The sequence below is a fragment of the Bos mutus genome, chromosome 19 (assembly GCF_027580195.1).
Source record: "Bos mutus isolate GX-2022 chromosome 19, NWIPB_WYAK_1.1, whole genome shotgun sequence".
Taxonomy (NCBI): domain Eukaryota; kingdom Metazoa; phylum Chordata; class Mammalia; order Artiodactyla; family Bovidae; genus Bos; species Bos mutus.
In genome coordinates this window covers 13,763,947-13,789,283 of record NC_091635.1, presented here as the reverse complement: position 1 = coordinate 13,789,283, position 25,337 = coordinate 13,763,947, and the positions used below count along the sequence as shown (strand labels likewise).

At 52.4% G+C, this 25,337-nt stretch overlaps 3 protein-coding genes across 6 annotated transcripts; 1 reads left to right on the top strand and 2 right to left on the bottom strand.

Moving 5' to 3' along the window:
* The first annotated feature begins 5,076 nt into the window (after positions 1-5,076).
* SLC16A11 (solute carrier family 16 member 11) lies at positions 5,077-7,455 on the top strand. Of its 3 annotated transcripts, none has more exons than XM_070389347.1 (5): positions 5,077-5,241; positions 5,486-5,711; positions 6,013-6,156; positions 6,322-7,089; positions 7,184-7,455. In XM_070389347.1, exons 2-5 carry the CDS (start codon positions 5,492-5,494, stop codon positions 7,411-7,413), a joined length of 1,362 nt encoding a protein of 453 aa, XP_070245448.1. In that variant the 5' UTR covers positions 5,077-5,241; positions 5,486-5,491; the 3' UTR covers positions 7,414-7,455. The 3 variants fall into 3 exon arrangements, with proteins under 3 accessions (XP_070245448.1, XP_070245447.1, XP_014337038.2); XM_070389346.1 differs by having other exon boundaries at positions 5,079-5,246; XM_014481552.2 differs by having other exon boundaries at positions 5,083-5,246; positions 5,486-5,693.
* SLC16A13 (solute carrier family 16 member 13) lies at positions 7,393-13,662 on the bottom strand. The gene is made up of 4 exons (XM_005906035.3): positions 10,967-13,662; positions 10,674-10,817; positions 9,297-10,034; positions 7,393-8,618 (listed from the first exon to the last, which is right to left on the bottom strand). The coding sequence occupies exons 1-4, from the start codon at positions 11,163-11,165 to the stop codon at positions 8,419-8,421; spliced, it is 1,281 nt and encodes a 426-aa protein (XP_005906097.1). The 5' UTR covers positions 11,166-13,662; the 3' UTR covers positions 7,393-8,418.
* A 142-nt stretch (positions 13,663-13,804) lies between these two features.
* Positions 13,805-19,848, bottom strand: BCL6B (BCL6B transcription repressor). 2 transcript variants are annotated; one of them, XM_005906036.3, is made up of 9 exons: positions 19,691-19,848; positions 18,955-19,145; positions 18,497-18,718; positions 18,042-18,386; positions 17,657-17,781; positions 16,734-16,898; positions 16,523-16,653; positions 16,271-16,408; positions 13,805-15,868 (listed from the first exon to the last, which is right to left on the bottom strand). In XM_005906036.3, the coding sequence occupies exons 2-9, from the start codon at positions 19,131-19,133 to the stop codon at positions 15,752-15,754; spliced, it is 1,422 nt and encodes a 473-aa protein (XP_005906098.1). In that variant the 5' UTR covers positions 19,134-19,145; positions 19,691-19,848; the 3' UTR covers positions 13,805-15,751. The 2 variants fall into 2 exon arrangements, with proteins under 2 accessions (XP_005906098.1, XP_070245446.1); XM_070389345.1 differs by lacking the exon at positions 16,734-16,898 and having other exon boundaries at positions 19,691-19,847.
* Between the last annotated feature and the right edge of the window lie 5,489 nt (positions 19,849-25,337).

Genomic DNA, 25,337 nt, shown 5'->3' with positions numbered 1-25,337 from the left:
ATTCTCAGCTATAAGACTTTCATCTTACAGCTGCAAGCTTGTTCCCTTTTACCAAACTCTTCCTATTCCCCTCAACCTCCAGCCACTGGCAACGACTTTTGCACTTTCTATTTTTTTTCCTGACTTCTTTTTTTAATGATTCTGCAGATAAGTGATATCATGCAGTACTGTCTTTCTCTGTCTGGCTTATATTACTTGATATAAATACCCTCTAGTTCAATTCATATTGTTGCAAATGGCAGCATTTCCTTTGTTAAGGCTGAATAATATTCTGTCATTATATATATATAATATTATATATGTATATATGATAGAATATTATATTATTCTTTATCCCTTCATCCAGTGATAGACACTTAGGTTATTTCCATATCTTGATTATGGTGAACGATGCTTCAGTAAACACAGGAGTGCAGATATCTCTTTGATATCCTGTTTTAATTTCCTTTGGATATAAACCCAGAAATGGAATTACTGGATCATATGGTAGTTCTATTTTTCATTTTTTGAGAAACTTCCATATGCTTTCCATACTGGCTGTACCAATTTACATTCCCACCAAGAGTGCATAGGTGTTTCTTTTTCTCTACATCCTCACCAACCTAAGGTGTTTTTTTTTTAACCTGAAAAATCAATTTTACTGAAGTGTAATCCTTACACAATAAAATGCACCACTTAAAGAGTAGAGATGACTTTTGGTGTGACCCAAAAGTATATTGTATATTGGTGTTGATATACAATACAGTGTTATCAACTATCAGATCAGATCAGATCAGTCGCTCAGTCGTGTCCGACTCTTTGCGACCCCATGAATCGCAGCACGCCAGGCCTCCCTGTCCATCACCAACTCCCGGAGTTCACTCAGACTCACGTCCATCGAGTCAGTGATGCCATCCAGCCATCTCATCCTCTGGTGTCCCCTTCTCCTCCTGTCCCCAATCCCTCCCAGCATCAGAGTCTTTTCCAATGAGTCAACTCTTCGCATGAGGTGGCCAAAGTACTGGAGTCTCAGCTTTAGCATCATTCCTTCCAAAGAAATCCCAGGGCTGATCTCGTTCAGAATGGACTGGTTGGATCTCCTTGTTATCAACTATGGTTACCATGTTTTTTAAACGTTAGATTCTCAGACCTTATTCATCTTATAACTGAAAGTTTGTTCCCTTTTACCAACCTCTTCCTATTCCCTTCCAACCCCCAGCCCCTGGCAACCACTTTTCCACTTTCTGTCTTTTTTTAATGATTCTGCAGATAAGTGATAAACCATAGTGTATTGTCTTTCTCTATCTGGCTTATATTACTTGTTATAAATGCTCTTGATTTCCATTCATGTTGTTGCAAATAGCAGGGTTTCCTTCTTTCACAAGGCTGAATAATATGCTGTCATTTTATACATACATTTACGTATATGTTGGATATGGGCTTCCTAGGTGACACTAGTGGTAAAGAACCCACTTGCCAATGCACAAGACGTAAGAGATGCAGGTTCCATCCCTGGGTTGGGAAGATCCCTTGAAGAAGGGTATGGCAATCTACTCCAGTATTCTTGCCTGGAGATTCCCATGGACAGAGGAGCCTGTTGGGCTACAGTCCACAGGGTCTCAAAGAGTCAGACATGACTGAAGCTACTCAGCATGCACAATATATATTGGCTATATGGTAGAATATTATATATAGGTATATATGATGTATAGATCATATATACTATTTTCCAGTAGTCATGTACAAATGTCAGAGTAGGACCATAAAGAAGGCTGAGCACCAAAGAACTGATACTTTCAAACTGTGGTGTTGGAGAAGACTCTTGAAAGTCCCTTGGACCACAAGGAGATCAAACCAGTCAATCCTAAAGAAAATCAATCCTGAATATTTATTGGAAGGACTGATACTGAAGCTGAAGCTCTAATACTTTGGCCACCTGATGTGATGGGTTGAGTTGTTGGAAAAGACCCTGAAACTGGGAAAGATTGAGGGCAGGAGGAGAAGGGGGTGAAGGAAGATGAGATGGTTGGATAGCATCACCAACTCAATGGACAAAATTTTGAGCAAACTCTGGGAGACAGTGAAGGACATGGAAGCCTGACATGCTTCAGTCCATGGGGTCACAAAGAGTTGAACAAGACTTAGCCACTGGACAACAAACTAATGGAGTATTATTCTTTATCCATTCATTAATTGATAGACATTTAGGTTCTTTCCATATCTTGACTATTGTGAATGACGCTCCAATGAACACATAAGTGCAGATATCTCTTTGATAGCCTGTACAGAATCTGCCTGCAATGAAGGAGACCTGGGTTCGATCCCTGGATTGGGAAGATCCCCTGGAGGAGGGCATGGTAACCCACTCTAGTACTCTTGCCTGGAGAATGCCCATGGACAAAACAACCTTCTGGGCTACAGTTCATGTGGTTGCAGAGTCAGACATGATTGAGAGACTAAGCACAGCACAGCATGGCAGTTCTATTTTTAATTTTTTGAGGCACTTCTATATACAGGCTATACCAGTTTACATTTCCATCAACAGTGCTTGCTAAGTGTTTCTTTTTCTCTACATCCTCACCAATCTAAGATTTTTTTTAACCTTAAAAATCAGCTTTATTGAGATGTAATTTTTACACAGTAAAACGTGTGTGCGCGCTCAGTCATTCATTGCGTCTGACTCTTTTCAACGCCATGGACTGTAGCCTGCCAGGTTCTTCTGTCTGTGGGATTCTCCAGGCATGAATAGTGGTGTGGGTTCACAAGTATCTTGTAAAGGTGCTCAGCATCACTTTGTACAACTCCCAGGCCCTAAGGACCCAGTCTCCTCTTTCACCCCCCTGCATTTCTACTTCACCATGGGGAGGGAGTGCTTTGTTTCACTTGGCCTCATTCAGCTTCGAGCAGGGTCCTCACTGGCCATTGCTGGAAGTGGGGTCCCTGCCCTCCCTGGTGCCTGAGGATAGGCTGGTTCTGCCTTCCAGGTGCCTTTCACAATAGCACCCCAGACTAGGGAAACTGATGAGACCACTTTCCTAGGGTGGTACATGGCAAGGCTCCTGTATCCACTCCAGGACATTTCAAGCACAAAGCATGACATATTAAAAAATTTAGGAGTGAGAAAAAGCCTCTTGATGAAAGTGAAAGTGGAGAGTGAAAAAGTTGGCTTAAAGCTCAACATTCAGAAAACGAAGATCATGGCATCCGGTCCCATCACTTCATGGGAAATAATAGTTGGGGAAACAGTGGAAACAGTGTCAGACTTTCTTTTTTTGGGCTCCAAAATCACTGCAGATGGTGATTGCAGCCATGAAATTAAAAGACGCTTACTCCTCGGAAGGAAGGTTATGACCAACCTAGATAGCATATTCAAAAGCAGAGACATTACTTTGCCAACAAAGGTCCATCTAGTCAAGGCTATGGTTTTTCCTGTGGTCATGTATGGATGTGAGAGTTGGACTGTGAAGAAGGCTGAGCGCCGAAGAATTGATGCTTTTGAACTGTGGTGTTGGAGAAGACTCTTGCGAGTCCCTTGGACTGCAAGGAGATCCAACCAGTCCATTCTGAAGGAGATCATCCCTGGGATTTCTTTGGAAGGAACGATGCTAAAGCTGAAACTCCAATACTTCGGCCACCTCGTGCGAAGAGTTGACTCATTGGAAAAGACTCTGATGCCGGGAGGGATTGGGGGCAGGAGGAGAAGGGGACGCCAGAGGATGAGATGGCTGGATGGCATCACTGACTCGATGGATGTGAGTCTGAGTGAACTCCGGGAGTTGGTGATGGACAGGGTGGCCTGGAGTGCTGTGATTCATGGAGTTGCAAAGAGTTCGACACGACTGAGCGACTAAACAGAAAGGCTAGAAATGCCTATAGAGCAGATGAGCTGCTGATAGCTGATGGAAGAGTGTAGAAAAGGGGAAGGGGGCAGGGATGGAAAGATAGTCTGGGTCTACCTCTGATTGGGAAAGGCTTTTATCCAAAGTAAAGAATTTTGTTTTGTTTCCTCTTATAGGCAATAGAGAGCCCTCGAAGACCATATTGTGTTGTCAGGTTTACAGTTTCACTGATTGTTTTTCTTTATTTGCCGAGAGTTTCTCAACAATTAGGAAACACTGCCACCATGTGGCTGTCGGGTAATGTTGCTCTTGGCCAAACTAATGCAAACTGCCAGCTTTTCTCTGATGTTGTTTAATAATTAAACGAGAGACCACATCCCTTGATTCAAAGTAAATCAATCTTAATGTAAAAAGGAAAGTTTTTCCAAGAAATCAATACCTGGTTTCAATTTTCGGATTTCTTACTTTGTTTTTAAAATTCCCATCTAAATCCTCAGGGATTCTGATCTCAAGAATCCTTTCTAGTCCCAGAAACCCTTAGCACAGAATCAATCTACCATTTCCAGGTCAGTTTGGCATCAGATTGTCTCCAGGCCGTTTCCCTCCGTGGTGGCAGAGTCTATTTCAGTAGTAGGTCTGTTCTTGGATGGTTCCACAGTTGGACAGATCCAAACTCAAATATTTTTCTTTTCTTTTCTTTTTTTAAGTTTGGCGATTTGGGCAAATCACATAACCTCTCTAAGTCTCAGTGACTTCATCTGTAAAATGGGGGGAACACCTTTTCACAGGGTGATTGTGAAGATGCAACATGACGTGTATATGTCCCTGGCCCATCACAAGAAGTCCTTTTCCTTTCGCTCTGTCCTGGAGGGCGTATTGTCCTTGAGCACGCAACATGCACTGCATGGAGGTCTGTGATTTAACACCCGAGGTTTACCAGGTTCTCCAGCAACATTGCCTGAGAACGTTGGAGCTACTCATCCCCTCAGGCTTTGGGAGGACCACCCCTATTTCCGTGCGTTGCCTACCAACGTTGGGGAGGCTGGCGATTGCAATCCATGCATCTCCCGGGTGCGCAGCCAGCTGCAGGTGCGTGGGCATGGGCGGGAGGTGTTCATTCCTCGTCCCTCCCTTCCTTGGGATTGGGGGTGTAAATGGATAATTCAATCCCCGTGGGACTCGGCTCGGTGGATTGGCTGTCTCAGCTCGCCCCGGCCCTGGACACTACCCACCCCCGCCCCACCCCTCGCGTCCCAGGTGGCTCAGGCGCCCTGTGGCGCGCTCTGTTTACCTTGAGAGCCGGTCCAAGTGGGGCTCCATCTCTGCATTTCCTCCCCTCTAAGGCCCCACCCTCCGGGGAAGCGGGGAGAAAACCGGGCCAAGCCTTTCTTCGCCCTTCCCCTCCCCCGGACCGCCCGGAGAGGTCGGGTAAGGGGAACCTGGTGTCTGTGGGAGGGGGAGTCTCAGAACTGGGGGATCTGGCTGTTATCCTGCTCTTGTACGGCGCGGACCTGGAGTTCTAGCCCTAGGCCCGCACACCGCCCCCACCCCCCCTCCGCCCCCCGCCTCCGTCCTGTCGTGCTCAGGGCTGGATCTCAGGTATCCTAAGGTCCCTAAAGGAGACACAGATGTGGCGACTTCTCTGATAGATGTTCCCCCTTCCCCAGGAGACGATGACCCCCAAGCCAACCGGACCCCCGGACGGGGGCTGGGGCTGGGTGGTGGCGGCCGCAGGGTTCGCGGTGAATGGACTCTCCTACGGGGTGTTACGCTCCCTGGGCCTCGCCTTCCCTGACTTCGCGGAGTATTTTGACCGAAACGCTCAGGAGACTGCGTGGGTCAGCGCCCTGGCCCTGGCAGTGCAGCAGGCAGCCAGTGAGGAGGGGCCCCGAGGTGGGAGGCAGGAACTGGGGTGGGGGGAAGTGCCGTGAGAGCAGTGGTAGAGGACACACTTAGTTACCAAACAACCTAAGAAAAGTCGACCCTTAGAGTTCGACCTTCAGACCTAGGTCGAATTTAGAGTTCTAAATTCTAGAATTGAGTGGGTCTTGAGATGAAGCGGGGCGGGGTGGTGGTGGTGGTGTTGCTATAAGGCGGGGGAGAAGTTTAGGCCAGGAAAATAGCCAATGAGAAGGGTTGGAGCGAGTTTGGGGGTCCAGGGGGCGTGCCTTCCCTTGACTCCGCCCCCTTCCAGGCCCAGTGGGCAGTGCCCTGAGCACCCGCTGGGGGGTGCGCCCTGTCGTGATGGTTGGGGGCGTCCTCACCTCGCTCGGCTTCGTCTTCTCGGCTTTCGCCCACAGTCTGCTGCACCTCTACCTTGGCCTGGGCGTCCTTGCTGGTGAGGGAAGAGGGATACCCGGGTTCTTAAGGGGGTGATGGTGGAGATAGGAGCTTGTCGGGTACGGAAGCCAAGAGGGCGGGGGCCTCCTGCGAGAAACAGAGCTAGGATGGCAGGGCCTGGTAACCCTGGTTTCTGTCTTTACCCAGTCCTATCCATTCGCAGGCTCCGGCTGGGCCCTGGTGTTCGCCCCTGCCCTGGGGACCGTCTCCCGTTACTTCTCCCGCCGTCGAGTCTTGGCCGTGGGGCTGGCACTCATGGGCAACGGGGCCTCCTCGCTGCTCTTGGCGCCCGCTTTACAGCTCCTCCTTGATAATTTTGGCTGGCGGGGCGCCCTGCTCCTCCTCGGAGCCGTCACCCTTCACCTCACCCCCTGTGGCGCCCTGCTACGACCCCTGGCGCTTACTGGCGACCCCCTGGCCCTACCCCGAAGCCCTCTAGCTGCCCTCGGCCTCGGTCTCTTCAGACGCCCGGCCTTCCTAGTTTTGACACTAGGCACGGCCTTAGTGGGGGTCGGTTACTTCATCCCCTACGTGCACTTGGCTCCTCACGCTTTAGATCGGGGCCTGGGCGGGTATGGGGCGGCGCTGGTGGTGGCGGCGGCTGCGGTGGGGGATATCGGCGCTCGGCTCCTCTGCGGGTGGCTGGCAGACCAGGGTTGGGTGCCCCTCCCGCGGTTGCTGACGATATTCGGGGCTCTGACAGGCCTGGGGCTGCTGGCGGTGGGATTGGTGCCTGTGGTGGGGAACGAGGACAGCTGGGGGGGCCCCCTGCTGGCCGCGGCTGGGGTCTACGGCCTGAGCGCCGGAAGTTATGCCCCGTTGATTTTCTGTGTGCTCCCAGAGCTAGTGGGCATCGGAAATGTGGTACAGGCCACCGGTCTGGTGATGCTGCTGCTGAGCCTCGGGGGGCTTCTAGGCCCTCCCCTGTCAGGTAAGGGCCAGAGCCAGCAGATCCGCTCGCCACCCTCACCCCCAACCTGCATCTGGGGACCCAGGCCTCTAAGTTCCTTTCCCTCTCCTCTCAGGCTTCCTAAAGGATGAGACCGGAGACTTCACCGCCTCCTTTCTCATGTGCGGCTCTTTCGTCCTCTCTGGCAGCTTCATCTATTTGGGGCTGCCCAAGGCGCTGCCCTCTTGCCGTCAGGCCTCACGTCCAGGCACTCCACCCCCTGAGATGGGGGAGCTGCTCCCGGTCCCTCAGGTTGCCCTGCTCTCCCCGGGAGACCCTCACTCCACTCTGGACACCACTTGTTGAGCCCCTCCCCTAATAAAGACTTTTTATCTGCTGTTCCTGCAAGCTCCAATTGTTAGGCAATCTATGCTGCAAACATTCTGCTTAAGATATCCAGAAAAGCTGGTTGATGGGAACAGGATGCCCCTAAGCCATGGCAGGCGGGAAGGGTGTTTGTCCTGTCAGTCCCTTTCTCTTTGCCCAAGTGCTTGCCATTATAACAGGAAACCTTCCAGGAACTGCCTGTTTGTCTGCTTCAGGTTTGTTGGGGGCACGGGGGTGCTCTTGAGTGCTAGCTGCCCCATCCTCATTTCCCAGATAAAGTCTTTCTGCATTTCAGTCCCCCTTTACTGGCCTGAGGAAAATACAAGCATCTCAGACTTCTGCTCTCTTAGCTTTATCTCTCTCTTCCAAACTAGCACCCCTCTCCCACATCTCACACCATTTTCTTAATTTCTAAGTTATAGGGGAAAGTAGGAAAGAGGGAAGTCCATGGGCAAGTGGGAGGAACTGTGGTCCAGAGAGCAGAGTCCAGGGTTAAATGCTCTGGGTCACCAGAGGTCCTGGATACCTCCCCTCCACTCCCCAGTGTGACTCCATTCAGCTCACTCAGGCTTATGGGCCCAAGCACTTTCTGAGGTTCTGAACTTTGTCCAGTTTTCTTATTCAGTTTTATCCCAAAGACAGATTTTTTTCCAAGAAGGGCAACACTAGAGATCACATGTAAAAAAAATTTGATAAGTATCTTGGCCTTTGATTTTCCACAGTTGATTCACAGCTCAGTGGAGCAGGCTGAACTCCTGGATCCTTCAGAAAAGGTTGTGGAGGCAAACAGACAAGAATCCTCGAGAAAATACAAAGGGTTGGCACACACATTGCAGGAGCCCCACGCCTGCTCTGAGGGGCGGGCAAGGGGAGCAGATCAAGATGCTTAAGGCATTGTGGCTCTGTGGGTGCCAAGATGGGGCAGGAGAAGACCTGGAGCCACCAACCTCTTGTTTTATGGGTCTGTCTGCCCCTTCTTGGAGTTCAATCCTCTCCCAGCCCCTCCTCAGGCAGGGGGACTTTGGTATCCAGTGCCTCTGTTACAAGATCCTGGGGCTTGGAGGTAGGAGCTGAGAAGCAGAAGAAGTGGGGCAAAGTGATGAGAACTCCACTTCCTGCCAGAAGGAAGGCCCCAGCTACCACAAAAGAAGCTGTGTAGTTGCCTGTCACATCCCGGAGGTAGCCTAGGTTCAAGAGAGAAAAAGAATACACATGGGTGATCTGTTTCCTGGGACTGATGGCTCTGACACATTTTGGGGTGGAGGGATGAAAATGATCCTTAACCCATCATCTTGGAAGAGTTCAGACTGGGTGAGTGTGAGAACTCTGGTTTCCCAAGGGGCCTCAAAATGTCACTTCAACTACCTTCCTGCCTTCATAAAGGACCGCCAAACTAGCCAGTTTAGGGCATCCCCAGATTTGGGGATACAGATCGAATCAGCCACACCTGTGCCTTTCTTTCCCTTCCATGCTTTCAGTTAATAGTTAGAGGAAAACATTAAGGGTCTGGAGGTTCTGGCTTCTGAAGCGTGGGGAACTTTGACCAGATGGCTCAGGCCCCTGGCCTGGGGCCCAGTGGGCCAAGGGAAAAGCCAGGCTCTAGCATGCTATGTCTGGCGGAATCCTCTGAAAACCCCAGCTGTAGGTACACTGCCAAGGGTGCCTCAGAGGTCCTCTTAATCTTTCCACAGCCCCAGTTTCTTTCCCTCAGACCTGTTTCAAGGCTGCTGTGACTGACCATATGGGCTGTGTATCTACCATGGCAGAGGGCAGTATTAACATATACTATATCAATTCCCCTCTGCACCCCCCATGGTAAAACACAGCAGCCATGGCCCACCTGGAAATCTTATTCCCCTTACCTGACAGAGGAGCCCCCAGCAGCCCCCCGATGCTTTCTACCATCTGTACCAGTCCCAGGCCACAGTATATCTTTCCAGTCCCCACCAGTTCAGGCAGCACGGAGAAGGCCACTGGGGTCAGGGCCCCTGATGTGAAGCCATAGGCCATAGTCAGGGCCACCAAGCCAGTGGGCGCCTCAGCCACAGGGTACAGGGCCAGTATCACCCCAGTCAGGGTGGTCCAGAGCATCAGGAGTCTTGCCACAGGCCCTGGGACAGCATCGCCTAGCCACCCAGAAGCCACACGCCCCACAAGGTCAGAAATAGCCGCCACCGAGAGGAGGAAGGCAGCTGGCAGTGGGTCCCAACCCAGGTCCCGAAGATGGGCCACCAGGTGCACGTAGGGAATGAAGTAGCCAGTGGTGATCAGGGTGAGGGCAACGGTGTAACGGAGGAAGGGGCCGTGACGCAGGAGGGAGGTGATCTGGGCCCCAGGGCCACCCACAACAGGGTCCTCAGCCAGGGAAAGTGGACGGAGAAGAGCACCGCAGGCCACCAAGTGAAGGGAGAGGGCCGACACCAGCAGTAGGGCCCCCCGCCAGGCATAGTGGTTGATCAGCCATTGGAAGAGTGGGGCAAAAGCAAAGGAGGAGAGGCCCACGCCCGTCAGTGCCAGCCCGATGGCCAGGGATCGCCGGCGAGAGAAGTAACGGGACAGGCAGGCCAGGGTTGGAGTGAAGGTCAAGGCCCAGCCAGATCCTGTCAAAAAGGAAGAAATGGGGGTTGAGTTGAGGACCCCTTAAGGAACTCAGAACACCCAGTCATCCCAACACTGCCCAGCAACAAAATGGAACACAGGCCTAAATTACAACCCTGGTTCCATACTTTCTAGCTCTATGACCTTATGTACCTTAACCTCCTCACCTCAATCTCATCTGCAAAATGGAGGTAATGTAACTTAGCGGACTCTGGAAGCTTAGAGACAATGTTTGTAAAGTCAATACCACAGAACTTTGGAGTTAGACCTGGGCTCTACCATTGCTGGCTGTGTGAACTTCATTTGCCAAACCGCATAAGCTTTAAAGACTTTCCACATCTGTAAATAGGATAATGATGTTTATTTCACAGCCACAGTATCTTACACAACTTTACAGTAATTCTTCCTTTTACATTCCAATTCCACTAGTTCTTGCCTTGCATCTTTGAATTTCCTGATTTCCCCTAACCTGTTTATCACTTTAGTTACCTCTGTTAAGAATACCCTTCCAGGCAGAGGTGCTAGCTAAAATTTTCTCTGAGAGTTTCCCCTAAGTCCTTCGGAAGGAGCAGGAAGAAGGTAAAAGTCCTGAGGCCAAAAAGACTCAGGTTTTGACTCACCGGCCCTGCTCAGGGTCTCACCTGAGAGCAACCCAATACTCAGGTACAGGTGGGTTAAGGAGGTAGCAAAGGAGGCAAGCAGCATCCCCAGTGCAGTCAGGATACCCCCGGTCATCACCGCAGGCCTGGGACCGAACTTCGTGCTCAGCGCACTGCCCACTGGACCTGCAGAAGAGCAAGAGTTCTGCGAGAAGATCTCAGGCGTCCTTCTCCAGCACCGCTCCCCCTACCCATGTCCTTTACTGTCCCCGCATCCCCCACTCCCTTCCGAGGGTCGAGGGACACAGGACTCCGGACCCGGGCGCAGCACTCACTCCCAAACTGCTGCACCGCGATTCCTATGGAGGCGATCCAGGAGACTCGCGCGGCCGGCTCTTCAAACGCCGCCACAAATTCCACAAAGAAGACGCCGAAGGAACGGAGCACCCCGAACACCAGCGCCGACTGGAAGAACGCTGAGAGCACCACCATCCATCCCCAGCCCCCGTCGGGGGGCTCGGCCCTATAAGCCATCTGGGTGGTAACAGTGCTGCCTCTAAGCCCCTTCCGGAGCGGAGCTCGGGTCGTTCCACCTCTGCCCACCCACCCGGCCGGACAGCTCGGGGCCGCGCCGGAGAAGCGAGGGTGGCAGAGAGGAAAGTATCAACGAGGGCTTGAAAGCTGCAGAGAGGCTGCGTGAGACGCCTGCGCTTCTCCCCTATTGGGGGCGATTATAATGGGGAGATCAGGCCCGCGCTGGCCCCGACGTTCAGCGCCGGGGGGCGTGGCTCCGGTGGCTTCAAATCTGGAGTCAAGGCCTGGGCTGGACAGACGCGGGAGGGGCCTGAACTGGGCCCCACCCCTGAGGTGCGCCGGTCTCCAGGTGGCTTATCTATCTCATCATTGAAAGAGTTAGCACCTGGCCAGCAAGGGTCTGCATCCCTGTCCGAAGCTCACCAATAAGGACGCGGGACTCCTCAGCAGGGGGAGGAGCCAGAGGGGCGGGGCGGAGTTTAGAACCTGTCTTGTACTGGGCAATGAATGGGGCGCATGCGTGCAGAGGGGACTTTCGGAGGCCAAATAGTTGGGCCCCACGTGACCCAGGGGTGTGCTCTGCTGCAGCTTCTGTCTCCTGTCCACCTAGCGGGCTAATTTGACCGGATTTCTGCAGAGATGCGCACGTAAGGAGTCCGTGGGGGTTAGTAGTGGGTAAGCTGGTTCAGGAGAGGAAAACATATTTAATAAGGGGTCCATGAGTTGAAACGCGGAGCGGGGGTGGGGGGCGTAGAGCGATTATAAGGTAAGATTAAATCTAGATGCCTGGATCCCGGAGAAGGTTCAGAGGCCAAGGAAAGAGAATGGGCTGTTGGATTCCTGGCATATATTTCTGTAATGGGAACTTGTTCCTGTCCCTTCTGTTCCCACTAACAGGAAACCTACAGATCATAGAGACCAAAAATAACTGGGCAGAGGAAGTGCATCTGTGAACTCACTCAGAGCCCCACCAGCACCCGTCTCCAGTGGGGCTGAAAGCTTTCCCTCTGCCCTCTGGTAATAACCACTTCCTAACCACATTTTTCGATCCCATAGTGGGATAGACTAAAGAGACAAGCCATGACCACTGGTACAATCAGCCCTTCCTTCCCAACCAGTACCCAGTTCCTCCAACCTTATGTAGCACTAATGATTTGGCTTCAAGCTCCTTAAAACACTGACCTTGACATCTGAGCTCAAGGGGTCAGACAAGTGGGGCTGGGGTGGGGAGGGCGGCTGTATAATTTTAAAAAGCATATTGAGCCTTATACTTTTTATATGTGGGAAATAAAAATGGTCATACCCAAAAAGTTTTTTTCTTTCTCTCTCTCTTTTTTTGTAAGTGGAGCAGAACTTTGACCGGTAAGGACTATATCAAAGATGTAGAAGTTGGTATGGCTATATAACATAATAGTTAAGAGCACAGTCTGTAGAATCAAATTGTGGTTCCAGTCCTGGCTTCATCGCTTATTAACCTGGCCAAAATACTGAATCTCTCAGTTGGTTTCCCTACTTGTAAACTGAGGCTAATAATAATTCCTACTTTTAGGTTGTCAGGGGGTTGAATTGAAAATCTATACACTAAAATGCCTTGGGCTTCCCAGGTGGTGTTAGTGGTAAAGAACTTGCCTGCCAGTGCAGGAGATGTAAGAGATGTGGGTTAGATCTCTGGGTCAGGAAGATCCCCTGGAGGAGGGCATGGCAGTCTACTCCAGTATTCTTTCCTGGAGAATCCCAATCTCTCTTGTGGATAGAGGAGTCTGGTGGGTTATAGTCCATAGGGTCACAAAGAGTCAGACATGATTGAAGTGACTTAGCATGCACATGAAGCAGGAGATATGTAATATTAGTGGGTCTTATTTTAAACAGGGGATAAGCCATAGAGGGAGGGGAAGGGAGGTTTTCCTTTAGTTTGTTTTGTGCTTAAAAAACATCTAACCCATGTCATGGGTTTTAAAAGACTGAGACACACAACCACAAACTATAAATGCTGGGAGGAAATTATTCCTTCCATGTTAATGGACTTATTTCACAGATGAGGAATTTTAAGTCCAAGAGGGAGGTAATTTATCAGAATTAGTGACCCTTCATCCTCTGGGCAGAACAAGCTGTGCATCCAAGACACACAGGACAAGAGAAAGGGTAGAAGAGAATTGAGTACTAGGCACTGGATGGATTCCAAGAAATCACTGCTGGGGGATGGGTAGCACTGGCACACTGGCTCTAACCACATGGTCTTCTCACCACCACCTCTAGCATCTGTTGTCCTTAGGGGACCCAAGTCCTATCCATTTTCCATGGTGGTAGGGGGTGTCCCAAGCATCAAGTTCCCCTGCACAGATGCATCCCCCAGCATCTTGGTATTATTTGTGGCTTCCTGGTTTCTCCCTGCTACCTCCACATCTCAAGGCAGGAAGTGACTTAAGAGCAGCAGGATGCAGGTGGCTCCGGAGAGACTTCATGAAGTCACTGGTTCCTACACAATGAGCCGGAAGGCAAGGGCAGGGAAGGGGAGAACAAGGGCTGCTTAAAATGGATGGGACAGTGGGATGGGCACAAAATCCAAGATGGTATCCATGAAGAAGAACCCTCTTTCCCCAGTCCCCAGATCGCCACAGGCAAGAACCCAGGACACAACAAGCAGCACAGAGAGGCTTCTTTATTCCATGATTCTGGTCTTGCAAGATCTAACATCTCCACCCCCTGGCACTCTCCACCTGCCCATCCAATATGCTTAAAAATATATATATATATAGTTTCTTCTCAACTCTTTCCTCTGCTTTCCCTCCCTCCTTCAATTCTGCACTGAGGTTAAGAGGGAAAGAGGGAAAAGAGTAGCTTTCTAATCAATCCCCAAGTGACAGCCACTAGGACTGACCTGTCTTGAGGAAGCTCCATCCCACAAATTCAAAGTGCTTCTTACCCTCTACCCCATGTCCCTAAACGAACAGGCCCCAGAGCAACAGGGGCAGGACTGGTAATACTTCAGAGTATCACCTAACATTCTAGACGCTCCACACAGTTAAGAGACAACCCATTTCTAACTTTCTACCTACTTGGCCTAAACCAGAGACTGTGTCCCTCAAACAACCTCTTAATCCTACGGGAGACTTGGTCAACTAGATGGTCCATCAGTCAGTCTTTTAAAGCTTTAATCCCAACACTAATCTCGATCATAATCCCAACTATAGCAAATCCATAATGGAACTCAGCCCCTTTTCTGTCCCTGTGGAAGGTTCTAGTGCTTTCACTGGTTCCAGACAGGAATGTAGTGACGGGAAGACCAGGTCACACACTCAGCTTTTCTAAGGTAAGAAAGTTACCAAGCACCTGTGACTTCTAGAGGCAAAGAAATCTCTGAAATCTGGACACTTGCCAGAAGATGTCCAAATACCTACTAAAGGAAGAAAAGGTCATCTCATGTAGAACCCCCAGGGAACATTCTAACCCAGATGGCTCTGCAGTAAAGGAAAGGTCATAGTCTTTACTCAAGATAACTCTCCCCTAGATCATAGCATTCTTAAGAGACTGGGAAGACTCCGAAAAGATTGCATCATTTCTGATACGGAATTGCAGATCTCTCCTGCATAGAGGGATCAACTTCGTGCTAAGAACAGGCCCCTAGAGGGAGGATTGTGGGCTCAGCTCAAGCTCCTGGGTGAGTTCTATCAGATAGCCAAAACTACCATGGAGCCAAACCTAGGTGGCCAGACTAATAGGACAGTCAGGGGCCTAAGAGAAAGCCTCTCAAATCATCCCCCAATTTCCAGGACTGACAAAGGCCCCACACCCACTGCCTCCAGGAGGTATGTATTACCTCCATTTCATCATAGATTCTTGGAAGAACAGAAAAAGTCTATATCCAGTGCTAGCCTGCTAGAAAACCTACAATATTCAGAATATTTGAGAGGGTTCCTGACCCAATTCCACAAACCCACATGTTCCCAGAGCTGCCCTAGAACAAATAAAGGTTCCAGACCTAGAATTGAAGGGGAAGGGCACAGGGAACTCTTTTCTCCATTTTAAACAAACCAACGAGCAAGTGGGAAAATAACAATTCTAAAGATAAAAGTTGGACAATAATAATATAAAACACTCAAGCCAAAGGAGGCAGCCAAGTGCTAATCTCTGCCAGCAGAGCTGTGACCTCACATTCCGAGTTTCAGGTCACTTTTGATCACACTTGTAGAAGAGGGACATGGGAAATGCAATAGTATGAAGGCCCTGGTGCCACCCAGAAGCCTCAATAAATTATATTTACAGATAAATCAAATGAGACGGGGGCTGCAGGTGGAGGCCTGATTCCTTAAGGAAATCAGGCTTCCAGTCTCTCCGCTCCAGCTCCTAGCTTGTTCTCTGCTCAGAAACAATATCGATTGCGGGGAAGAGGTTTTGACCAGCAAAACAGAGGCAGATCAGGCCAGGATCTCCCACCCCTGCTCCCCGCAGTGAGAAATTAAAGGTGGTGGCCGTCGCTGATATCCAGGGGCCTCGCACACCCCCACGCCCAAGCCTGGCAGCGAACCCAGGCGTGAGCCGCAGCTTTCCGTCTTCCGGGAAGGGAGTGGGGCCGGGGCGGCACTCGGCTAGGGCCCCCCTAGAATGTGGTAGTGCACTTTGGTGTTGGTAGCAGCTCCGTGTTTCTGGCGCAGATGTAGCCGAAGTTGACTCTTGTGCCGGAAATGCAGACCACAGGGGTCGCACTGTAAGATGACAGCCGGGTCAGGTCTCTTCCCCACCCACGACCACCTTTTAGATGTTGAGCGAGGGAGAACCGCCCAGCACTCCACCTGAGAGAAGCTCTTGGGGATATAGGGAAGCCTCTTGAGTCCCCACATCCTCCCAAATGCTCGGGGGAAGGCCTAGGAGGCCCCCTTCAGCAAAGCGTTTTTACACCTGTCACCTCCTCTCCAGGACTGCGCCCCGTCCAGGAACCTAACTTCTATACCTGCCACCCCTACCTTCGGCCCCACCCCTTCCTCACAAGGACACCGCCCACCTAGCCTCGATCTAAAGGCCTCCAGGCCCGCTCCTTTCAGAGCCCCGCCCGTCGGTAAACAGGAGGTAATTCCAAGGCTTTGGGCTAGGCCAGGTCCGGTACTCACGTGGTAAGGCTTCTCTCCGGTATGGATGCGAACGTGACTCTTGAGGGTCTGTAGGTGGCGGAAGCGAGTCCCGCAGGTGGGGCAAGGATAGGGCTTCTCCCCGGTGTGGATCAGCACGTGCGCGCGCAGATGCGCTACCTGGGAAAGGAGGGAATCTCAGACCGCGCCCCTGGGAGGTACGGAACCCTCCCCATTCGGCCCACCTCGCCCTCTCGCAAATTTGTCTGCGATCAGGCTCTGAAACTGTCGTACCTGTACAAAGCGCGAGCCGCATGTCTCGCACTTATAGGGCTTCTCTCCCGAATGGATGCGGCTATGCGTTTTCAGGTTAGCCGGCCGGTTAAAGCGGGCTCCGCAGATGGAGCAGTGGTAGGGCTTTTCCCCTGGAGGCGGGGAGGAAGGGAGGTCAAGGAGAATAGCAGTGGGCACCAAGACTAGGGTCCTCTCCCTGCTCCTCCCCTACCTGTGTGCACCGTGCGGTGACTGGCCAGGTTGCCCTTATAGCGGAAGGCAGACCGGCAGAGCTGACACTTGTAGGGCTTGTCCTCATCCCCAGAAGCCACGGGGTCCAACCCCGATGAGCACCCAGCTACAGCCTCACAGTTCTGGCAGCTGAAAAATTCACCTCCTGGGGAGGGGGTGAGTCATGACAACAATACCAGTGAATTCTCAGACCACAGGGTAGCAGGTTTTGTTTTGTTTTGCCCCCAATTTACTGTTAAGGCTGCTGAGGCTCATTTGACCTGCTCTGGGCCATACGGTTATTTGAGAGGACAAGCCAGGATCTGTCTCTATGTCTGTATAATTTGAGAGTATTCTGCTAATCACTCCAATAGTGGTGGTAGGAGGTGGAGGCCCCTACTTATGGGTGGAAGTTTCTCTTTCTCTCTTTCTCTCACTCTCTCTTTTTTTTTTTTAATTTTAAAATATTTATTTCTTTGGCTGCATCAGTCTTAGTGGAGGCATGTGGGATCATGCCTCCCTTTGACCAGGGACTGAACCCAGGCCCTCTGCATTGGGAGCATGAAGTTTTAGCCACTGGACCACCAGGGAGTCCCTCCTCTCTTCTCTCTTGCACCACCCTGGATGACAGCTTGCCAGAGAGGCTTTGCCAGCCCTGGGCTGACCACTCAGCCCTGGATGGGAACACGCCAGAAGTTCCCAAACACTGCTGCTCATTGGAAGCTTTAAAAAAATACTGATGCCTGGTTTCCACTTGCAGACATTCCGATCTATGGGGTGTGACCTGCACAATGGGATTTAAAAACACTCTCTAGGTGATTCTAATTTGAAAATGGACTAGGCCTTCCCTGAGGTCTTTTGGCCCCAACTGGCCTTGAGTAGCCACAGGAGAAAAGCCAAGGGGGTAGAAGGAGAGGCTCTTACCTGGTGGTGGATGAGCCCTCCCAGAAGGTGACCCAGTGGTCTCTGGAGCCTGGGGTGTGAGCTGATGGTGGGTATTGACTGGAGCCTCACATTTGAACTGTACAGTGGCAGCAGTTGGAGAAAGCCTAGGCAGATGTCAAGGCCCAGAAAAATGATTAGGAGACATCATATGGTGGGGTATTGACCAATGTACCCTATCCAGTTGTATTGCCAAGGGCGTACCTCACCAAGTAAGCCTGGCCTCTGGCCAGCTCCCTAAGGTGAAGCCCACTCCCTCACTTCCTGTTACTGATCACTCAGGCCCAATGGTTGTGCCTCTTGAGCTGAGGCTACTGCTACAAATTCTGGGGTTGGGGTGGGATGGGGTGGTTTCCAGTTTCTGTACCTGCTCTGGGGACTGGAAATGGGTCCTTCTTCACTGCTGCTGCTGCTGGAAGCCTCATCTCCACTGGGGAGCCGGGCCTGGGAGCAAAGTTGACCAGAACTCTCCCTCGCCAGGCTCCCTGCTTGGGAGGCCTGAGAGTTCAGTATGATGAACTTGTATTTTTTCCAGTTGCAGGCCTTGGGGTCTGGACTGTGTGGACTTGGGGGCCCTTGACTGCAGCTGCGAGACTCAGTAGGTGGGTCAGGGTGCCCTTCCGAGCGCCTGGGACTGCCTGGCGGAGGGGCCGTTGGCGGCGTGGGGGGTTCTGCCTCCAGGGGCCGCAGAGATATGCCCAAAGGCTCATAGCTGAGAAAAAGTGCGATGGACATTAGTGCTATTCCCTAATCTTGGCCTCTGCCCTTGACACCTGGGATGCCATTTCACCCACGAGGAACACCAAGTTGGGGCTCCCTCACCTGGCCTGGATGAAGCGGTGGCATGCCTGGACCACATGCTCCATCTGCAAGTAGGTGGCGGCCGCGAGGACTGCTGGTGCGGTGGCCGGAGAGAGACGTAGGCGCGAAGTGTACATGAAGTCCAGAAGGGGAGCGAAGCCCCCGGCTTCGGGGCCCCCGGGCAGGGAGAGCATGTCTACCCCTACTCCTGCACGGCCTCGGAAAATTGAATAGAAGAAGCCACTGGAAAGAGGGAAGATATGTCGGGTTACGGGCTGGGGAACCAAGGGGAACTCTACCCTGTCGAAAGCCCTGCTCCTATAAGAAGCCCCGCCTCCCTAACTCTCACCCCTCCCTCAATTCCCTGTCGCTCCGCCTCCTGTTTGTGGAAGGCTTGGCTTCCGTGTCCTCCCAAAGACCTTATAGCCCCGCCCCTTTCCCATTTGGTCCCACCCCACTCCATGAGCCACCCCTCGAACCTGCAGGCAATAAGAACTGCCTTGTGAGCTCGAAGGGGTTGCCCGCCAACCAGCAGCGTGACGTCAGTGAGGATCCCGCGCAGGCGCAGCTCATTTAGGTTGCCGAGCACGTCGGAGGAGTGGCGAGTAAACTCGCGGACGTAGCCCAGCGCTCCCTCCGGGGTAGCGGTGGAACCCATAGCGACGGAGGCCTGCGGGTGCCAAGGAAAGGGCTCAGGGATCCTTGTCGTCCCAAGACGCCTTCCCTTCCGCAGTTTGCCTCTTCCTCCTGAGGTGCAGGGGAAAGCCCCCGGCCCCGGCTCACGCAGTTTTACTTAATTCATCTCGTTCTGTCAGCCCTCAACCTCAGTATCGACCGATTTCCTCCTCTAAGATTCCACAGCGCTTGGAGCGAGTTGAAGTGTCCCACACCGCTGCGTCGATGGCAAGCGTTGGGAATCCAGTCTGCAGCGCCCTTACTTAGACTCCCAATGCCCTTCCAGTATCCGCATTTCCCCTCTGCCTCACCGCGAGCCTGGTCTCAGGTGTACGATCCTGCCTGGAGACCTCAGACGACCTGTGGTCCTCATCCCTCCATATCCCAATCGAAGCTCCCTTCCCGAACCACGAAATTCCACTCTCTAGTCCTGGATCCCTAGTTTAGCCCAATTTCTGAGCCTCGGTCTTCCTACCATCAACAAGCCCCAACCCTCTTAAGGGACCCAGGAGTCTGCCTCCCTCAGTCTCTGGTTCTTACCCCCGTCCTGCAGGGGCTTCAGCTTCTCTTCTCAAGGGGGGCGGGGTCTCTCTCCCCTCTTGGCCTCGGCTCCTTTATCTGGCCGGGATGTCGGGGGCGGGGGTGGAGGTGGGGTGAACGCCTGGGTCTGTATCCTTCCTTCCTCGCTTTCCAGATGGCGAACCCGGGGCGGGGTCTCCGGCTCCAGGGCGGGACCTCGGAAACGCTTGGGTGGTCGTAAAGTAAGGGGTCTTGGGCCACTGAAAGTGGAACCGAGGGTGGGACATTGATATTGGGGAGGAGGTTGGGGATGTTGAGATGGGAAACATGGGTGACTAAGTCGTTGGGTGACTTAGGTCGTCGGGGGACCCGGGACAGCGAAAATTTATGTGTTGGCTTTAGAAAGGAGCCTCTTACAGGAGAGTGAATACAGCAAACCCCTGCCCCTGCAATGTACGGTATTAAGGAAGATTGAGGGGAGCCCAAAGAAACACCGGGTTTGAGGAGGAGACGGTGGGCTCCCGTGGGGTCTCAGACAGGGAGGGTGTGGTCATTCAACAGACTTCTCTAGCGGGGCCTGCAAAAGAGGGGCTCTGACTGGGCGCGATAGGGAGGGGGCGGATATGATTTCTAGTTCGTTTCCTTTCATTGTCCTGCGACCGGACGGCTCCGCCAGCTGCTTCCCCTCGAGGAGGTGGGGAAAGCCCCGGGTGGCGGCCGAGAGACGCTCAAGAGACCTAGGGTCCGAACTTTTCGCTCCCGACGCTCTTCTGAATCCTTTTAGGGATCCAGAGAGGCAGATTCCCGCCCAAAGCCTGCTCGCCCTCCCCCAGTCCCAGCTCTTTAGGGCCTTGAGCACCCGCCCGTCGGCGACGCTTAGAGGCTGGCGGGACGCCGCGGTCCAGCGCGGCAAGCAGGCGAAGCTCGGCAATGTTCGGCTCCTTCCACGAGGGGGCGGAAGAGCACTAGCCTCGCCGCGCCCTTCGTCTCCACTCGGCTGGGGGTCCATTCATCCGGGGGCGCAGGATCATTTAGGTCTGGGCGGTCATTCTCCCCTTCTTTGCTCGCATTTACTTTGTCCAGGGGACTAGGGTTGGGCGGAGGGAGGGAGAGTTAGGCGACAGAGGGGACTTCCCTCTGAACCTGGGGTTCCTGCCTGGGGTGAGAAATCCGCGGACTTTGGGAACCAGAGAAATGAGTGGGACAAAGAGCCAGGGTTCTGAGTCCTGGGAGCCCAGGATTCTTATTAACCTAGAGGCTATTATCTGTATTTAGAGGTGTTTGTTTTTTTTTTTTTTTTTTTTAGTGAACGTTAATGTAATGGCTGGATGTCGTCACCGACTCGATGGACATGAGTTTGAGTGAACTCCGGGAGTTGGTGATGGACAGGGAGGCCTGGCGTGCTGCGATTCATGGGGTCGCAAAGAGTCGGACACGACAGAGCGACTGAACTGAACTGAATGTAAAAGTTAGATACACTGAACCAACAGAAGAGGAAAGGGAGGGTCTCAGGGTAACAAGGGAGAGAGGGCAGAAGGGGCTGATAACCCCAATTTAAGTCCCTGATCTGGGAGATAGGCACGGGTCACACCCTCGTATTTTGTTTGGGGAGATGAGATTCATTTGGAGAACGGAGATGAGGTTCATTTGGATAACGGGGGCCAGAGCTGAGTCTAGCTGCCTTGCATTTGGGCTCAGGAACGTCTACAATTGCCCAGTAATGACTGGCCATAATCCGTGGAGCTGCTTATAGAGACCTGAGGCCCTCCTCTTCAGAACTGAGGATGTCTTTATTTGGGTGCAGGAAAGAACTGCTGAGACATTGGGAATGGGGAACTAGGGATTCGAGATGGTGTGCTGGCTTCTGCAAATGAGGGTTACTTTGGTCTCTGCCCAGTTGGAGGTGGGAGTTAGACCTGCGGCTCCTTTGGGATCAGGGTGGAGTTACTTTTATGTTATCTGGTCTATCTGTCAGATGTGGGGTGTTGAGTTACTGTGATCATTCTGGGCTCTGAGGGCTGCATTCAGGGTTGAGGGTCAGTAGTAAGTCTGAGGTATGGAGCTGACCTTGGGCTTCCCGGTGGATCAGTCAGTAAAGAATCTGCCTGCAATGTAGGAGACCTGGGTTTACTCCCTGGGTCGGGAAGATCCCATGGAGAAGGAAATAGCAACCCACTCCAGTGTCCTTGGCTGGAAAATCCCATGGACAGAGGAGCCTGGTGGGCTTTAGTCCATGGGATTGCAAAGAGCTGGGCACGACTGAGTGACTAACACTTTCATGGAGCTAATTTTGAAGCTATATTAGTTCTGGGATTCTTACACCCACAGTCAGCTAGGTGTTCTTTGGAGATGGATGAAAATTTGGTTTAGGGTATTCATAGTCATTGGTGTATGTGGACAATCTGATTTCAAGTACAGTAATCATGGTGGGTTTGGGGTACAGTCTGATGGGGGTACCAGATAAATTTTGAGGTTCAGATTATATTTGGGGGGTATGAAATTCAATTTGGGGCTTTTATTAGCTTGAGGTGGAACATAATAGGAACCTGGAAGCAAGTTTGAAGGCCTTCTGTGATTGTGGGTCTTTGCCAGGGAGCCAGGCTTTACATTTGAATGCTGTGCAAGTTTGAAGGCCTTCTGTGATTGTGGGTCCTTGCTGGGGAGCAAGGCTTTATATTTGAATGTTGTGCAAGCTTACTTTGAGGAGGGGGATATTTCTATGTATGCATGAGAGCCAGGAGGCTTTTTCCAGGGGGAAAAACAAGGTGAGGGCTGAGGGTAGGAGACTACAGTTTTGGGGTGTCCTTATTTTGGGGTGTTTTGCCACTCCTTGTTGCATTTGTTGAAGCTGAGTGGTAGATCATGATGTGAGATTGATTTTAGGGTTCACTTAATTTGGACTATGATAATGGTTTGGGATATCCTTTGCTTTTAGCTCCCTCTCACCCTAGACTCTAGAAGTCTCTTTAGTGAACCTCCAAATATGCCCAAGATTTGATGGAAGAAATTTGGAAAGGGAGTCTATCTCCTTTTATTTTTATGTGGCCTGGATAGATCTGAGGGAGAAAAGGCGGTTTCAGATTCTGAACCCCAATTTATTAAGGGCACACACCTCGACTTAGGGGAAGGCGGGGGGAAGTGGAATATCGTGGTCAAGTGGACACTCCTGACTAGGGCAGTGCCGTTGAAATTGTGGCAAGGAGAGGTGGTGATGAGGTACAAGGAGGTGAATCTTGTACCCTGATTTTCTAGGATAAGAGCCCCAAACAGAAAGCAGACAGAGGACTGGGAGTGTGGGTGAGATGAGGGGGGGTTCCCCACGGCAGCAGGGGCTGGGGGGTAAACCAGGCCAGTTCTGCACACCCCGGTCCCTGCTCTCTTCGGCTCTCCTCCCCTCTCTCCCTCCCACCGCCCACCCCCCCAACCCAAGGAAAAAAAAACTGCCTGTGCAACAGCAATGGCAGATTCCAATCCTCCAGGCTTTCCTAAACCACCACGGAGACCAGCCAGGGGGGAGGGGAAGGGAGGATCGGGCTTTCCTGCTTCCCTAAGACTGGGGCTATGAGCTTGACCTCCTGGCCCCTAGCCCTTCGAGGAGTGCCCCCCTCCCCCGGCCTGGAAGCCAGGTGTCCTGGACCCTAGCCCCCGAGCGGGGGGGCCTGGAGAGACGGGAGGAGGAAGGAGGGAGTGACTTCCAAAATTGGCATCGGGACAGAGCAGGGCTGGCGGGAGGCAGGTGAAAGACGGAATTTTCCTGAAAAAACGGGGGGATCTGAGGACCCCAAATTTGGGGAGCTAGTCCAGGACCGTCCTGCCAACATCCTAGATTTTTTTGGGATTTTTTGGGGCCCCCGGGACCCCTCTAGATGGGGTGAGGAATGTAGTGTTGGGGGAATCTGACTGGGGCACTGCAGCTGCCTCTCCCGCCGAGTTGGAGACGGATGGGCTGGGACGGGTTTGGGGGGGGTGTCCCCAATTCTGACTGGAAGTGGAGGAACCCCCTCCTGTGCTCTCTTGTGGGGGTCCCCCCTCCCTAGGGCACTCCCCACTCCCTGAGCCAGCCGAGAGGAAGGAGGCCAGCGATGCGACTGGGGCGGCTCCTTTCTCCTGCACCCCAAATGTGAGGGATGCACCCCAAATTTTGTTCCCTTCAAAATAGGGGACCAGGATCTCAGGGGAGAGTAGCTGAGGTAAGTGGGGAGGAAAGTGTCCCCTGTTTTCAGGAGAGACGTGGCGGTTGGGGGGGAGGTTTGGAGGTGCGTGCTGGGGTGGGGTTGGGCTTTGTCAGTCTTGAAATTGGGGGGATGATTGAAGAGGCTTTCTCTTACACCCCGAAACTGTAGTCCCCCAGATGGAAACCAAAGACTGAGACCAGAGGGCCCCCCAACATCCCCAGCCGTTAGTATAGTGTTTGATTTCTGTTTCATCCATCCCCACAAAGGCTCTGCCGAGGATGGGAGCTGGGGGCAGCTGTTCAGTTTTGGGGTTATGGAGGGGGGTGTGAAGAGCAGGAAGCCTTGGCCGAATTTGATGTGGGACAGATAGGGGTCTCGTCTGAGGGGGTCTGGCATCCCCCGGGGCCTAAAAAGACTGCTTACACCACCATCTTAGATCTTTTTGATTGCTAAGAGTTTTGGGGGGTGTGTCGGAAGGGGGGGTGGTAAAGGGAGGATAACTTTTGGGTTTTAGAGGATATTATTTTGATTTGCGGAAGGGATTTTGGCCCTTGGATTTTGCTTTCTGGGGGGTGTTTTTTAAAAATCAAGTCCTGGACAGGAGAAAAAGGCTGAGGGAAGGCCTAGGGTGGGGGTGGGGAGAGGCATGTTTGTCAGCTTAAACGTGGCTTTCTGGGGTGGGCCCGCCTTCCTGGGCCTGGTGAATAGGCTGGTAGGGGTTGTCGCGGGGGGTGGGACTTGGGTCCTGGGGGGCCATGAGGAGTGGGGACAGTCCCGGGGGTTGAATACCTGGCCCCCAGGTCCAGAAGGCCCTCTTCCTGGGCCCTGCTGCTCCCCTTTCCCCCTGGCCTCCATTTCCTGCCTTTGGCCTCCATCTTGTGGCAGGCCCAGGGCCCAGGGCGACTTCCGGCCCCCCTCTCCCAACCATCTTCCGGCCCCACCACCTCTGGACTGCCAACTCCCAACACTGCTGTCCTTGGCCTTCTGTCTTTCCTTGCTTTCTCTTGGGTTCTGACCCAGGCAGGGGAGGAACGGACACAGGAAGCCTTGGGTCCCTGCCCTTGCTGAGTCGAGAGGCAGTCTGTTGGTCCTCCACAGTCATTCCCTATTTCCTCAGATCCCACCCCCCCCACACACTAGGGATCCCTTGAGCAGAGTTCCTACAGGGAAGATGGTTCCAGTCTTACTACACTGTAAGCTCACCCCATAGGCCCTTCTCCCTTCAGTTGTCTGCTCAGCTCCTAGCTCTAGTTTCTTGTTTTCCCCAACCCTTCTTGGGGCCATGTTTGCCTTTCAGCCTTCTCTCCCCACCCTTGGTGGTGGGGGGTCTTCACAGCACTGTCTTGTGCTCCCTTTCTCTCAACCCACCCCAGTCCTGCTCCCGCCCCAGCAGCACACTGTGGTTTGTACGGCACTGTGGCCACGTCCAAACCACACTGTGGTGTTAGAGCGAGGGTGGGGGAGGCACCGCTGAGGCTTGGCCCGGGAGGCCA